Genomic DNA, 17500 nt, shown 5'->3' on the forward strand with positions numbered 1-17500 from the left:
AGGGAGGTGGGGAGGAGCGGGGGAGTGAGGGGAAGGGGAGAGGGGATAGAGGGGAGGGAGGGGAGAGGGGAGAGGGATGATGGGAGGATCGTGGGGAGTGAGGGGGAGAGGGGTAAATGAAGGAGAGGGTAGGAGGGGCGAGAGAGAGGGGTGAGAGAGAGGAGAAAGGGGGAGAGGAGAGGGGAGGGGTGGGGTGGGTTTAGGGGGAAAGCGGGAGAGGGGAGAGGTGGGTTGGGTTTAGGGGGAAAGGAAAGCAAAATGGTTGATAGAGGTTAAGGGGAAGGGGAAGGGGGAGAGGGGGAGATGGGAGAGAGGAAGAAGGGGAAAGGAGGATAGAGGGAGAGGTGGAGAGGTGGGAGAGGTGGGAGAGGGGGGAGAGGGGGGGAGAGTGTTGCCTGGACTGCTTCGAGGAGTTCATTGAATTTCATGGTTCCGTCTCGGGATGCAAATGATTGTATTCGGCCTCGTCTGATGGCGCCGAGAAACCGCCCTCGTTAAACATCTCATTTCACCTTGCCGCTAATTCGATTCACGAGTAAACCCGGACCGTGAGAATTGTGGTTTGTGAGCCGTGAGAACCGCGATAATCGTGATACTTGAGGTTGCGATCCTAAGAATCCGTGATGTGAGTACCGTGAGAATTGTGGTTTGAGAGCTGTGAGAACCGTGAGAATTGTGACTCGTGAGAATTGTGGTTTGTGAGCCGTGAGAGTTGCGACCCGTGAGAATTGTGATACCTGAGGTTACGATCCTAAGTTATGAGAATCCGTGATGCGAGTACCGTGAGAATTGTTGTTTGTGAGCCGTGAGAACCGTGAGAGTTGCGACCCGTGAGAATCGTGATCCTTAAAGTTGCGATCCTGAGTCATGAAAAACCGTGATGCGAGTACCGTGAGAAATGTGGCCCGTAAACCGTGAGAATTGTGATTCGTGGGAACCGCTAGTTGCTTATTGTGGTTCATGAGGGCAGTGATATTTGTTATCCGTAAATCATGAGACCGTGAGAATTGTGATCCGTGAGCCACTGCAGCCGTGAGAACCATTATTAGCCTATTGTGATCCATGACAGCTGTGATATTTGTTATCCGTAAGCCGTGAGAACCGCAATAATTGTGATCCGTGAACCCCGGCAACTGTGAGAACCACTAGTACCTTATTGTGATCCATGACAGCCGTGAGATTTGTTATCCATACGTCGTGAGAACTGTGATCCGCAATATTTGTGAGCTTTGCGATCCGTGACATTTTTTAACCTTAATCTATGAGAGTTCATGAGAACCGTGAGAATCATAATAAGCCGTGAGAACCATGATAATTGTAATAAAAACTACGAGATTTGTGGTCAGTGAGACCCGTTAAATTTTTTATATGTATACCGTAAAAATAGTGAGAATTGAGACCCGAAAATCGTGAGAATTTTGACTCGTGAGAACTGTGATCCATGAACCATGATGTGAGCTATATGATTTTTTAAATCCTTGACTTATGGCAGCCGTGAAAACCGTGAGTGTTGTGGTCCGTGAATGTTGTGGTCCATGAGTATTGTCATCCGTGAGTACCGTGAGTATTGTGACCTGTGATCACCGTGAATATTGTGACCTGTGAACACCGTGAGTATTGTGATCTTTGAGCACCGTGAGAACCGTGAGTTCTTGGGTACTAGGACACTATCCACCTATCCTCACGAGGCACTAAACCAGAAGAAGGCGCCTTCGAAGGGAACGGGGCGCTAGCAGCTGGAGGATGAGGATGAGGATGAGGAGGAGGAGGAGGAGGTCGTCTCCCGTAGGCGGCCTGGTCGATCTCTTCAAAGGTTCTTGGCGCAACGCCCTCCAGCACCTCAGGTGATTCCTCCAGGCACGCTGGAGCACCTCTAAGAGAAGGCATTTAGCATCTGGCAACCTCTCTGAGCTCTCATCCAGAAGAGTAGATATGTCAATCACGAGACCAACACGTGATCTATGATTATGGTGAATATCATACATGGACATACATAATATATATATACATATATATATACATATATATATATATATACATACATATATATACATATATATACATATATATATATATACATATATATACATATATATATATACATATATATACATATATATACATATATATACACATATATATATATATATATATATATATATATGTGTGTGTGTGTGTGTGTGTGTGTGTGTGTGTGTGTGTGTGTGTGTGTGTGTGTGTGTGTGTGTGTGTGTGATTCACCATGGTCTTGGATCACGTGTTGGACTCGTGATCGACAGCTATCACCCTCCCGGATGAGAACTCAAGTGCTCATATATGCCCGAACTATGGGCAACGCTGAGACCTTACACATACACACACACAACTCATTGCCCACCAGAGCTGGAGTGCCGGCTCGTAGTACAGTAATGCTGAAATTATTTCAACCCAGGAATCAAACTAGGACGCTGGATTAGCGGTCGAAAACGGTACCACTGCGCCGTCGAGCCGGTGTGTGTGTGTGTGTGTGTGTGTGTGTGTGTGTGTGTGTGTGTGTGTGTGTGTGTGTGTGTGTGTGTGTGTGTGTGTGTATTGTACCCATAAAGGGGCACCCCCATGTGTTAAAGGGCCTCGTATAACTTCCTCCTCTATTGTGTTCCATAGTCACCCATCTCCACTCTATGGGGAGAAGAGGAAGAGGAGGAAGAAGAGGAGGAGGAGGAGGAGGAGGGGGAAGAGGAGGAGGACCTTCCTTATTGTAGGCTATTGTAGTCAACCCAGAATACAACAATACAACGTCTGAAGCCTGAAATTTACTGAATTCCTCCTGAAAGTGATGAAGCCCAACAAACGGTTCAGTGCTGAAGCTGAAATTCATTCTTGCACTCGCGACAACCGGGCACCCTTCAGATGAATAAAATCGCCTGTCGCCACCAGGAAGATAGAGGTTATCAGTAGCCACCACCTGTTCAAAGTACCGTAGCACCCAGGGCAAAGGTGACCGTCTAGCCTGCAGCTAAGCGTCTCCTGGTGTAAGTTTAAACCTTGTTCATGTTACATTCATTTGGTACCAAAACGTTTCTTCTGCTCTTTTCTGAAAAAACGTTTGTGAACAGCATAACACCTTTCGCCATTTAGATTTAAGAAGGTAATAGGCGAGAGCTGGTTTACTAATAGAGTGGTCAACGAATGGAATAGACTTAGTAACTTTGTACTGAGCGCTGAAAGTATCGGTTGTTTTAAGAAAAGGTTAATCTTTATTCGATTCTTTTTAATATGGAACTCCCCCCTATCAGGAGGCTAGGACAGTGCCCCTTACAGAGGACTTTGTAGCGTGGAATTCAATTAACCATGTCCTTGGTCCAACTCGCTGGTGACAGGTTTCGAACTGCCGTCACCGAACTCCCCCTATCAGGAGGCTAGGACAGTGCCCTTTACAGAGGATGTTGTAGCGTGGAATTTAATGAAGCATGCCCTTGGTCCAACTCGCTGGTGGCAAGGTCCGAACTGGTGTCACCTTAACCTCCGCTGCAGGTAGCGACGCTCTAACCCGCTCGGCCAGTGAGCATCCACAAATATATAACAGAAAATAAATTAAATGTAGTCACTGTGTATAATGCTTTGGGCTTTGTAATAAAATATCACAAATTAATCTACATTTCTTTTGTGACGTCACAAAAAACTGAAATATAACTGTAGTGTGACATATTTAAAGTATCACTTTATGATGCAACAAAGTGTGACGTCATCAATAATAATGGCGTCATAGATGAGGTAATATCAATGGAGTCATATATTACATATTCTAATTCCACAAATTATTTTCTTCAGTTGAAAGAAAATTCAAAATAAGATTTTGGACTCCGTCCTGTTTCACTCAATGACATTTCTCTCTCTCTCCCACCATATTTTCTCCCCTCTCTCTCCCCTACCGAGTGCACTAGTGACGTAATCGGAAACTTGCTGATCTCGTATTCATTTAGTCGTGGGTTCGAATTCCACACTTTTCTCAGATTCCCATTATTGGCATTTACCTGCCCCTAACAGCGCATCATAAGGCAAAGGTGATGGCTTCGGCCGCAATTATGCGGCTCCTGGCGTGGGCTCAATTTCTTCTCCCCATCCATGCCTCTGGTCCTCCCCTCCTTACCTCATCCCCCCCTGCTCCCCCCCAACTCCAATCACTCCCACTCCCCTTTATTCCTTCCAATTCCTTCAACTCTCTGGTTCCTTCCCCATGCTATCTCTCGTTCCTCTCCCTCCTTCCTCCTTCCCGGCCTCCTTCCTTCCTTCCGGGCCTTCGCCGGTGCTCTTCCTTTCATCAAGGCTTCTGGTTCCGGATCTGTGGCCGAATCTGTTTTCCGGTCCGTTCCGTGGGATTTGATGGAAATGCGGAATCATCTTCTCTTCGGTATGGAGGCGCTCGTCAGGTGTCCTTGTTCTATTGACGCCAAGCGATTTTATTCACACGCTGACGAGCGTGGTGAATAAATAAGCAAATGTACACTTTAAACCCGCTCTCGGAGAAATAATATCAGACGTACAGGAGATCCGTAAATTTCGACTACTATCTGTAGTCCTCTTCAGCAGAATAAGCAGATAAAAAAAGAAGCAAATATAGTAATGAACTAGTAAATGAATGAATAATCAAGGTATTCAAATTGGTCGAGATACAGGCAAGGTCATCATATTAAGACAACAGGGCACAGCTAGTAGTAATGGGTTTAGATTGGACAAATTTAGATTAAGAAGGAAATAGGCAAGAACTGGTTTACCAATTGAGTGGTTAACGAATAGAATAGACTTAGTAACCATGTAGTGAGCGCTGAAACTATCAGTTGTTTTGAGAAGATTAGATAACTTTATGGATGGGGGATGATAGGTGCTAATAGACATGAAACTACCTGGTATAGGCCTTATGGTCTCTTGTTTTAAGAGGTTAGATAACTTTGTGGATGGAGATGGCAGGTGGTAACAGACATGGAACTGCCTAGTGTGGGCCTTATGGTCTCTTGCAGTCTCCTCTATTGTTATAGATGGAACGTCACTATAGTGGTGGGATTAATAATTTCTAAATTGTTTTAAACTAGTGACGCTCTTAATTGATTTGATCATGGCTAACGCTAAGAGCAGCGGTGTGAGTCAGCCGTATTTTTACTGATTCGTACGAACCTGTTCTTGGAATTTCATGAGCTCCGCGAACTGGTTATTAAATTTTGTCTTATACAGGCTATAATGCACCCTAAGAGGGGGGTTTACACGTGTTTAAAGTGATGTGTGAACGTGTGAACAGGGTATTTGGATGTCGAACACGTTGGTTAAACCCCAAATACCCCGTTCACACGTTCACACATCACTTTAAACACGTGTCTGTCGAACCGCGTTCGACGAACCGTTAGACAGTGTGAACTCCCTCTAAGTGATAACAGCATACTACTGGCTTAGTGAGAGAACCTGTTGTTAAGAACTTTATAATCCCACCATTGGATAGGAGATACAGTACATAACCAAGAAATTTGTCTCATACAGGGTATAATACACCCTAAGTCATATCTGCATGTTACTGGTCTAGTGAGAGAACCTGTTGTTAAAAATGTTTAATGTTAACACTGGCTAAGAGACGCCACTGAACTCATGAGTCTATGGGGTGCCATAGACATGAATGAAATCGCCTGGCGGCAGCTTTATTACTGGGGAAGGAGCCACCAGGTACGGAAGGGACAAGTTCTATCTTACTAGATATCGTTATCATGAAAAATGATAAAATCTGTATCAAAATGGATATAATCAGTTATTTAATTTGTATATAATTCTTCTTATGTGTAACAACATTTGGTGTTACTTCCATATACACACACACGAACACATACACACATACATACGAACACACACAAACACATACATAGCCACATGTGTTAATATTATATGTGCGCGTGTATGTGTGGGTGTACATATATGTATATGTGCACACATGCATGAGTGTGTGCGTGCGCGCGCGGTCTTGTGCATGTGGGCACATGATTTTATGCTTTCACGACATTGAAATAATCGCATTTTTCCTGGAATGCGGATAAATGCGCCTCATTCGTTGCGGTCAAAAGCCAAGCGAACCAAAATGACGTATTCATACCGACACTTACACATACAATTGCTTCATTTACTTCAATAATTGAATTTCTCGTTTTTCCAGAAAACCCAGAAACCCAGGACACGGATCTCCTTCCTGCTTCCAGAATTCCATGGCCAAAGTAAGCCCAGATCTCCCAGAAGAAAAGTAGAAGAAAAAGAAGAAGAGAAGAAGTAGAAAAAGAAAAATACGAAGAAAAAAGAAGAAATATATATGTATATATATAGAAACTGGTGCCTATGTCAAATTACCGTTTAGTCTAGTTTACCTAAGAATCCTGACCCAATATCTAAATATCTAGAAAACAAATTACTTAACCCTGCATACCGCACAGAAAACACTACCTACCTATATATATATATATATATACATATATATATATATATATATATATATATATATATATATATATATAATATATATATATATATATATATATATATATATATATATATATATATATAGGTAGTGCCACATTCGGCAACTGCGACTGATTATTAATGAATGGCTGGGTAAGATGTAGATTACGCCTTCATAGGAACAAAACCATGTCCGATCCCGAATACCAAGAATAAGATGGTAGTTATTCAAATATGTCTATACAATCCTGTTTGGGAAATTATACGTTAATTAGAATTGTTTTGATTAGTAACCATAAAATGTTTGTTCTGTTTCGCTCCCACCATCCCAATCACAAGGCTAAATATACATTAGAATATGTGGTAGTTTGTGACCAACACACATTTTTATTCCATTCCCCCTTTTCAGGCCGTTTTTGTGTTACGTTATATTTGCGAGATCAAGAGTAAAGGAAATTAAAGAAAATTTCAAGTCTACATCAAGTTTTACTGATCTATGAGATGATACTATTTTGATCCTTATCCACAATTATAACACATAATTCCTCCTTAATCTATACTCAATGCAATATAAATATGATACGAATAATACGTAATTACACCCATGGCAAACATAGGCGTGGGAGTAGATATATAACGCTTCCCCACCGTACAAGAATGTTCGTTCCTCTTCCCTTGATTCTTCTATCCAATTACATAATGGTTTACACTGCTCAAAGTTAATCAAAATCCTTACCCTGGATTACCAGTTATGAATACTTATCGAAATACAGTAGTAGCGTAGGTGGTAATGATTTAACGCCCATAATGGCGCGAATGGAACGTGTGGGTATTACGTCTATAACCCTCTGGCCACCTTTTTAAGTATCACTACCCGTAATAACCTATCCTAATATCCACATATTCTAATCTAATAACCACATAATTTTATCGTTGGGAGAAGGCACTCTCGGCCACAAACCCTTCCCTTTATAATTTCTTTTTTATTGGTTTCTGCCGCCAAATACACAGGATTCTTACAACCACTATGCACCTCAATTCTGGTATAACTATATGTCTATTTAACTTCCCTATCTCATTTGTTTCCTTGTTAAGAGGAGGATCTGCCTTTGAATGCTACATACAAAATTGCTAACTACTATATCACTGTTTTTTTCCATAGTTTCCAATGATATTTCACTAAAACACTTGAACCCACCTGTCGAGAGGGGGATCTGCCTTCGAATGACTTTCCCTCGAGTTATACTTATCAGGGTGCCCGCGATTGTGTTCGCATCCCCTGACGGAGGTCCCGCCTAAAGGGGCATTTAGACGGTCAAACTGTTTGACAAACCCGGTTTGTCATACAATTGTTTGAAGTGATGTTTGACCGTGTGAATATGGTATTTGGTTGTCAAACACGTTCGACATACGTGTTTGACGACCAAATACCCCATTCACACGGTCAAACATCACTTCAAACACTTGTTTGACAAACCGGGTTTGTCAAACTGTTCGACCGTGTAAATGACCCTTAACACTTCGTAAAACAAGTTAAGGTTCCGCTATCTCGTTTCGTGATGGAACATTTGTGAGTTCAAAAATCCTAAAAATATCCCTCTACTGGAATCCTTCACCTAAATTTAAGGTTCCCAATCGGTTCTTACATACGAATACGTCCTCATGACGTAATGGAGGGGTGGAGTGATAGATGTAATTTCCCCAATTCCTACCTGCGATTAGTCACGTAGGCCTTCGAAAAAACGGAAAATAATACCCAATTAAATTCCTGGCCTTACACACACACACATTATATATATATATATACCTGTATATATATAATATATATATAATATATATATATATAATATATATATATATATATATATATATATATATATATATATATCACACAGGAACCCACAGTCGGAGAAAGAATAAACTTCGAATAAAGAATAATCCTATATTTCGGCTATCAACTGTAGCCCTCTTCAGGAAAGTACATAAGATAGAGAACAGAGGGGGCTTATAAACTACAGTAAGAAGAGATGTGGACAGTTGACCTCACTCAGGCGCGGGGCAAAACCTGGGTGGCGGAGGAGGGAGGGGGGTGAGGAGAGGGGAGGATGTAACGTCCGCACCAGCTTATTTACTGCTGCGCGTGAGATGATGTCAGGTGTCCATTCACGCGCAGCAGTAAATAAGCTGGTGCGGACGTTACATCCTCCCCTCTCCTCACCCCCTCCCTCCTCCGCCACCCCAGTTTGCCCCGCGCCTGAGTGAGGTCAACTGTCCACATCTCTTCTTACTGTAGTTTATAAGCCCCCTCTGTTCTCTATCTTATGTACTTTCCTGAAGAGGGTTACAGTTGATAGCCGAAATATAGGATTATTCTTTATTCGAAGTTTATTCTTTCTCCGACTGTGGGTTCCTGTGTTACTTACAAATGTGCTACTACATTTCTATTTAGAAAATATATATATATATACATATGTATACATATATATATATGTGTGTGTACATATACATATATGTGTGTGTACATATACATATATATATATATATATATATATATGTATATATATATACACATATATATATATATATATTATATATATGTATATATATATATATATATATATATATATAATATATATATGTATATATATATTTATAATATATATACATATATATATTATATATATGTATATATATATATATATATATATATTTATATATATACATATACCTACATAACCCTAAAGTAATGATGTTTCCATTTATAAGTACAACACTTTGGGGGGGGTGGGGCTTTCCCCCTTGCGCCCCCCTACTCCTTCGTAATATCCTTCGCTCAGACGGCCAGACGGTCCAGCCTCGCAATATACCGAATTCCAATACCCGTTAACGCCAAGGCCCCAAGGACCAGCCTCTGTGTCGTCCACCATTTACCCTAGGGTCGCCGACTCCGCGCATTTAATTCCCCAAACTCGGGGTTAAATATTTCTCAATTACGTTCTTTATGACGAATGACGTCACGGATATGACGTTATATGACGTGACGTCACGGATATGACGCCACATGACGTAACGTCACGGATATGACGCCATATGACGTGACATCACGGATATGATGTCATATGACGTGACGTCATTAAATGGTAAATGACGTCATAGACATGTCATGATAAGGATTTTTAGAGGCAAGAACCACAGAAAACGAAGCAGTAGGTCATTCTGGACAAGATGAGGCCATTTTCTAAATGTAAACTGTAAAAACTTTGTGTGTGCGTGTGTGTGGTGTGTGTGTGTATTGACTTGGTCTTTTTTGTCTTTTTTGGATCACGTGTTCGACTCGTGATCGATAGCTATTTCCCTCCTGGAAGAGAGCTCAGAGCTCGTAGGTCCGATCTATGGGTAATGCTATGACCTTGCACACACACACACCCCCAACTCCCCGCCCACGAGAGTCAGAGTAACGACCCGAAGCGCAGCTGTACCGAAATTAATTTCGGCCCTGGGCAGGATTCGAACCAAGCACTACGCGCACCACCATGCTAGTAGTACATCGTTCTACCAACTGCGCCGTGTGTGTGGTGTGCGTGTGTGTTGTGTGTGTGTGTGTTGTGTGTGTGTATGTGTGCATGTACGTGTTTACGAGTGTATGTATAAATATGACTGCGTGTGTGCATATATGTATGTATAAGTGTACGTGTATGTATTTATGAATGTGTGTATGTATATTATGTCTATATCTGTGAATACGTATGCATGAATGAGTATATATGAGTGCATGAGTATGCGTTTATGTACTTTACATATGCGTCAATATATGTGAAAGTATGTATGTATACATGTATGTATATATGTAGTGTGTGCGTATGCGTGTACGTATTTGTGTACGTGTGTGTGATTCACCATGGTCTTGGATCACGTGTTGGACTCGTGATCAACAGCTATTTCCTTCCCGGAAGAGAGCTCAGAGCTCATACATGACCCATCTATGGGTAATGCTGTGACCTTACACGCACACACACACCCAACTCAGCGCCCACGAGAGTTGGAGTAACGACTCGCAGCGCAGCGATAATGATTTTTTTCATCCCTGGGCGGGATCCGAACCCGGACCACCGTAGTGACGGCCGGGAACTCTACCAACTGTGTATTTGTGTAGGTGACTTCTATAGACGTCAAATGGTTTAAATTATAAATACTTGACGTTAACTAAGTACAGAAATTCGTCCACAACATCACGCTTTCGTCGTTTTCTTTGAAAGGGAAGAATATATTATATTTGTTTATATCCACTTACATACAAATGGTAGAATTATTACAACAATACAGGTACTTACCAAGACTGATGAGTCAGTAGGAATGGAAAATAAGTCACTAGACGTTTTGATTCACTAAAATAACTTGATAACACCACACAATACAACCATAAACTACAGAAATTATGCGATTAACACTTCCTAGTCTTCTTGACAGCTTGCTTCTAGACCGATTATGGGGTAATGTCAATAATAGGTTAAGTAGTTTGTATAATTTTTCAAAGAAAGCGAAATTTAATTAAGAAAATATGCATAAATTATTTGGGAAATTTTTGAATGTTATCAATAAATTAGAGGAAAATATATCTTATTTCTGGAATCGCAAGGAACTGTTCCGAGACATACACATATCGCCGTTGTATATTGTACAATTGCCAACGCTTAATATTCTTATTCTATCACAAATTTAATCACCAGTACCAATTTATTTATTTAGAAATTCCTAAAATGTGTATTTTGTATTGTAATATTTATTCTGATATTTTGAGTTGGTATCTGTATGAGAAATAAGTATATCAATTGTCAACGACTTTCTCGATGTTGACATTAAAAGCAATTTTCAGTTTAATTTAAATGTTAAGTACATATTCATTATCCCATCACAAGTTAAGCATAACAAAAAATCACTCTAAGTATATAAAATTTTACAGTAATATAATTTTATCTTGAATGCATTTTTGTGATACTGAAAGAAAAAAAAAAAAAACAAAACAAGGGAACGGCAACACCGAACAAGCTAGACGACGACATCAAACATGGAAACTGTCCCAAGAGAGGTCGTAGAAGGTTTGTTCTTGAAGTTTCCCAGTTTATAGCTTCTGCGTCGTATCACAAACGTCTCATAACATTGCCATGAAGTTATATGAGATACGAATTTATTGTTTTTTCATGAACATGATTCATTTATAGACTGCTACATTTTGCCTTGGGTTTTTCAACTGTGGGCTGTGCACTACATACTAGACGGTTCCTACTACCTCTAATGGAACAAAATGCGTTATAATGTCTTGCATAATCAAGCAAACGTAAATCGAGCTTTAGGTGATAAAATTGATTGTTGTTAATAAATCTAGCCCGATTTAATATCACATCAGTGAGAGGATACTCTTTCCAAAATATACGCAAGTGCTCAGATCATGTTAATGCCATTAATCCTCCATAGAACAATGAGCTTCAAATATAAAAAATAAATTCTTCCACGGCGTTATATCACGTGTCAGGATAAATGTAATGAAGAGGTGAATTCATCGGGAAGATAGTAAAAAATTAAACACAGAAAAGGGAATTTAATTTAGTTAAGGTGTTTGGATACTTTCTAATGAAGTATAAACCCTCTTAAAGGGGTTGGATTCCCCTTAAGGGGATTGGATTCTTTAAAGAGGATTCAGATCCTTTAAGGGGAATTCAATCCCATTGAGGGGTTAAACCTGATCAAAAATAAATCAATCGCACTAAAAATTATCCAGTCCCGTTTTTAAAATCCAATCCCTTAAGAATGGATACGGTTCGATGCCATATTGGAGGGAACGAGGCATGTCATTAGATATCACAAATTGGTGCATTAACATGCAACTTTGACCCTTGTGCATTAACATGTAACTTTGACCCTTATGTTGAATAAAATAACTTGACGGCAGGTAGAATAAATATACACGCCTGTTCACACGAACAAGTACACGCACACAGACAAGTACACGCACACGAAGAAGTACACACACACACGAAAAAGTACACACACGAATAAGTACACGAACACAAACAAGTACACGCACACGAACAAGTGCACGCACACGAACAAGTACATGCACACGAACAAGTGCACGCACACGAACAAGTACATGCACACGAACAAGTACACGCACACGAACAGGTGCACGCACCCAGACAAGTACACACACACGAACAAATACACGCGCACGAACAAGTACACACACACGAACAAGTACACAAACAAGTACACGCACACAAACAAGTGCACGCATACAGACAAGTATATGCACACAGACAAGTACACGTACACATCGTGAGTGAGAGACATGGAACCCGTGAGACACTAGTGAGACTCGTGAGACGTGAAAAATGGACTCCTTTTGTAGGCCCTTGGAGTAATTTAAAAAAAAAAAAAAAAAAAACATTATGATAATAAATTTTCTTCCTGTGGGATCATGAATCACGATTAAACTAGATCCACGAAATGTAGAGAAAAACGAAAAAATATATATATATATAGAAAAAACAAATATTGTCATGTCTTATTTATTTATTTATTCATTTATTTATTTATTTTTGCAGTTTGTTCCAAAAGAAGAGTTAAAATGCCTTAATTCTTGAAAAAAAAGAGAGAATGGCTTTGGTGTGGAAATGAAGAAAATGGAAATACAAAGAAAAAATCTATAAGACTTAGTCGAGGTGCATCGAGTGTCCGGTTATGTGTCAGTGAATAAAAAATCAGATAAAAAATAGAAAATCAAATCGTATACGAACGCGGTGATAGTGAAATAAACATGGCCAAAGACGAAGAAGGAGGAGGAAGAGGAAGAGGAGGAGGAGGAGGGAGGAAAAGTGTTCAGTGGACAGAAAAGAAAATGTACATCGCGAGAAGAGAGCAAATGCAAGAGGAAAGAAGAGAGAGAGAGGCAACTAGAGGAAGAAGAGGAGGAGGGTGCCTACCTCTCAGTCCCATCACATTGGTTGCCATGGTGATGGTGGTGACCACCATTGTGATGTTCAATGTTCAACCGACCGCAGCTTTGCCAAAGGACATAACAATAGGTGAGTACAGTTGTCACCACTCGTAGAGTTTTCTTACGGTGGTATTCTTAAAAAATCTTTCCTTGTATAAATCCTTGGAAGGGAAAGATTTTTTTAAGAATACCGCCTTAAGATTCTTACGGTGGTATTCTTAAAAAAATCTTACCTTATATAAATCTTGTATAAATCCATGGAAGAGAAATATTTACACAAGGAAAGATTTTTTTTCTTAAGAATATCACCGTAAGATTCTTACGGTGGTATTCTTAAAAAATCTTTCCTTATATAAATCTTATATAAATCTTTGGAAAAGAAATATTTATATAAGGAAAGTTTTTTTTTTCAAGAATACCACCGTAAGGTTCTTACAGTGGTATTCTTCAAGAAATTCTTTCCTTATATAGATCTTTCCCTTCCAAGGATTTATATAAGGTTATAAGGAAATATTTTTTGTTAAGAATACCACTGTTAGTCTTAAGCCGTTATCACATTAGGCTAATTTTCCTTCGACTGTTGGAGTAGATTTCCTGCCCGCTGCTGTCGAGAAGGGACCTGATGTGCTGAAGGAAAATTGTTTTCCTCCAGCATATATATATATATATATATATATATACATATATATATGTATATATATATATGTATATAAATATATATATATAAATATATACATATATATATGTATAAATATATATGTATATAAATATATATATATATATATATTTATAAAAAAAATAGTTTGCCTCCAGCATATAATTTTTTTTTTTTTTTTTTAAGAACATAAAAGAGTTTGCCATAGTGATTTTACGGCTGAGAAAGTTCTTGAGGTAGGTAGTATCGCCGATTAATTGGAAGTTGAAGGAAAAATAGCCTAGCGTGATAACCCCTTTATCCCTTATTCAGGAGAGATATCTGCAATCTTAATTAGATCACATGAGGAAAGAAAGAATAATATTACAATGTTACACCCTCGTCACAATACGTACAGTCAACAAATTCATCTTTATTTTAGAATAAATCGTTTGACGCCAGATAGAATAAAATATTTAAAGAGCTGATCCCTTTTCCCCTCTCCCACTTTCCCCCTCTCCCACTTTCACCCTCTCTCCTTTTCTCTCTCTTCCCCTTTCCCTCCCCCTTCCTCCTTCCCCCCTTTCCCACCTTCCCCTCTTTTCGTTTCCCCCCCTTTTCGCCCTCTCCCCCTTTCCCCACTCTTCCCCGTTTCCCCTCTCCTCCATTCCCCTCTCCTTTCTCCACTCTCCCCCTTCACCTCTCCCCCTTCCCCAACTCTCCCCCTATCCCCAGTCTCCCTCTTTCCCTACTCTCCCCCTAGCCACCTCTCTCATTTTCCTCCCCTCTCCTCTTTTGCACCCCTCTAAACCCTTTTTTCCATTTTCTTCTTTTTCCCCTTGCCTCCTCCTCCTCTCCCCCTCCTCTCCTCTCCCCCTTCTCTCCTCCTCCTCTCCTCTTCTCCCCATCTCACCCCCCGAGCCTGCTCTCCCTCGGCCGAAGAGAATTGCATGATGTTAACCAGACCCAAATACATAAAGTCCGACGTAAGTTTGACCCAAGAACCCAAGTAAGATAAATTGTTAGGGGTGTGCCGATTAATCGGCATCGATGAGAATCGGCATTTTTTGAGATTCGGCATCGACAGTATTTTGCCGATGACGATGTAGATTCTAAAAAAAAAAAAAAAGAAGAAAAAAAATCTCGCCGATGCCGATTCTAAAAAAAAAGTGCCGACTCTTGCTAATGCCGATTAATCGGCACACCCCTATAAATTGTAGAATTTCCACCAGCTTCCCTCTCCCCAGACCCCCAGATAGGTGGGGGCTGGGGTGCTCCGCCGCCGTCACTCAGTCACACGCCGTCGCTCAGGTCAAGGTAACTTTTTTTTTTTTTATTTACTTAACCTCATCTAAACTAACCTAATCATTAATGCTCCCAAACTGTAAATCGAGTATTAACAAAACGTTACCATGACCTGAGTGACGGCACGGAGCGCTTCGGACCTTTTCGACCGGTGTGTATGTTTGTATGAGGGGGGATTCTACAATTGGCCCCCAAAGTGTTTCCCACTCCAATCAGTTGAACAAGATCAACTGGCAACAGGCAGTTGATAAATTGATTTTCGTCATTTTTGTTTTCCAGAGATCACTTTTTCTTTTCAATATTTTTTTTAGAACTCAGGCTAACCTAAGCTAACATGACCTGAGCTAACATAACATGACCTGACCTGACCTAACCTCGCCAACGACTTTGGGTATGCCTGCCGCACAGCTTTGGTGCCGGGAAAACAAAAAGTTATTCGACGATTTATTTGCATATCAGATATTTCCTGCATAGATTATTCTCAAGCTTTCTCTCTCTCTCTCTTTCGCACTCTTTCCCTCTCCCTCTCTTTCTCTCTCATCCCTCTATCCACCTCTCTCTCTCTCTCTGTCTCTCTTTCCCAACCAGAGATCAGGAGTCCCTGCTGAGGGTCGGGGTTAAGGGGACGGAGGGGGTGGGTGGGCGGGGTTTTAATCGTTTCAAACTCCGGACAGAGGAGGCCCCACCTGGGACAACCGGTGACTTTAACTTTTGTCTTGTAACTTTCACTTCTCACTTTTTTTTTTTAGCACGGACATACAGAGGAACCCATGCGTATATATGTGTTATATATATATATCTATATATATATATATTTATATGTATATATATATATATATATATATATATATATATATATATATATATAAGTCTTAAGTAAAAATATTCTTCTAAAAAACGCTGTGGATATCGGTGACAGGGGTATTACGGTGACACTTTGTCCTAAAAATATTCTTGAAAAAGCGCTTGGGTAATTCGGGGTCAGGTGGTATTCTTCTTCTTCTTTGCATTCTTCTTCTTTGCGTTCTTGTTCGCGTTCTTCTTCTTCTTTGTGTTCTTGTTCGCGTTCTTCTTCTTCGCGTTCTTCTTCGCCTTCTTCGCATTCTACTTCGTGTTCTTCTTCGCGTTCTTCTTCCTCGCGTTCTTCTTCGCGTTCTTCTTCGTGCTGGGGATCCCGTGTTGGGGTTCCGCCCCGAGGCCGAGGCCGAAGGGGAAAACGAGGGATTAGAGCGCGGAAAGCTGCGGCCGTAGGCCGCTGTTTGCGCAGCCAAGCCCCCGGCGAAGCAAAAAGGACATTCTATAAAGGCGAGCCAAAACAAAAGTTTGAGAAAAAGAATTTACTTGTACTTCGTTTTAATGAAAATCTTATAGAGATTCCCAATATACTTAAAAAAAAATTCAATGTAAATGTAGCTTTCAAGAACAACACAACTCTAAAAAATCTTCTCATAAAAAATTCCCCTTAAAATTCTACAGGCTGTGTATATAAAATGCTTGTAGTAAATTTGACAAATATTATGTAGGTCAAACAGGAAAAGAATTAGAGGTTAGGATTAAACAGCATAAAAACAGCATAAAAAAGGGCCAAGAATCTAGTGCACTTTTTAAACATGTTTGTGAATTTGACCATCCTATTGACTGGAAATGGCTTCAAAATTATACAGTGTAAGAATATAACAGAAAGAAATATCATAGAGTCACGAATTATCAAATGCAATTATGACCAACTCATTAATAATAGTTTAGGATTATATAAATTAGATCCATATATTGTCAGTAATATAAATAGTACATGTTTTAACCCATTCAACTCCGATGACAAGATTGTGGTGCGGGCCCATCGGCAGCGGGTTGAGTTATCACAGCCATCACAGTATTTCTTTATTTTTCTATGGTTAACTGTGAATGTTTTTAAGGTAGCATTGCACATTTTGTATTATAGTTTTATTAATATTTTTGTTTTGTTTTTCATGTGTGTGTTTTTTGTGTTTTTGGTATGTTCTACCGGTGTTTGAATTTAACGGTTACTGGGAAGACCTGTCCCAGTGCACCAGGTATCCCCTATTTATGTTCATTTTCTATGGCTACCACTGTATTACCCT

The 17500-nt window shown here is 40.2% G+C and overlaps 2 protein-coding genes across 4 annotated transcripts in view; both read left to right on the forward strand.

Annotated features, from left to right (window-relative positions):
• Positions 1 to 6435, forward strand: part of LOC143026801 (uncharacterized) — an 84968-nt gene extending 78533 nt beyond the window's left edge. Inside the window, exon 4 of the mRNA XM_076187577.1 lies at positions 6170 to 6435. Within this exon, the coding sequence (XP_076043692.1) occupies positions 6170 to 6257 (88 nt within the window). The 3' untranslated portion in view covers positions 6258 to 6435. The remainder of the gene's footprint in view (positions 1 to 6169) is intronic.
• Positions 1 to 17500, forward strand: part of LOC143027145 (glutamate receptor ionotropic, kainate 2-like) — an 868199-nt gene that overhangs the window by 90143 nt on the left and 760556 nt on the right. For 2 of the 3 annotated variants that reach the window (XM_076188207.1, XM_076188208.1), the window contains exon 2: positions 13068 to 13547. In XM_076188207.1, coding sequence (XP_076044322.1) covers positions 13280 to 13547 — 268 coding nt within the window. In that variant the 5' untranslated portion in view covers positions 13068 to 13279. Of the gene's footprint in view, positions 1 to 11469; positions 11562 to 13067; positions 13548 to 17500 lie in introns of those variants that run through there. The other variant, XM_076188209.1, reaches the window with a different exon arrangement.

The sequence above is a fragment of the Oratosquilla oratoria genome, chromosome 7 (assembly GCF_046742065.1).
Source record: "Oratosquilla oratoria isolate Oo_2021 chromosome 7, ASM4674206v1, whole genome shotgun sequence".
NCBI classification, from domain to species: domain Eukaryota; kingdom Metazoa; phylum Arthropoda; class Malacostraca; order Stomatopoda; family Squillidae; genus Oratosquilla; species Oratosquilla oratoria.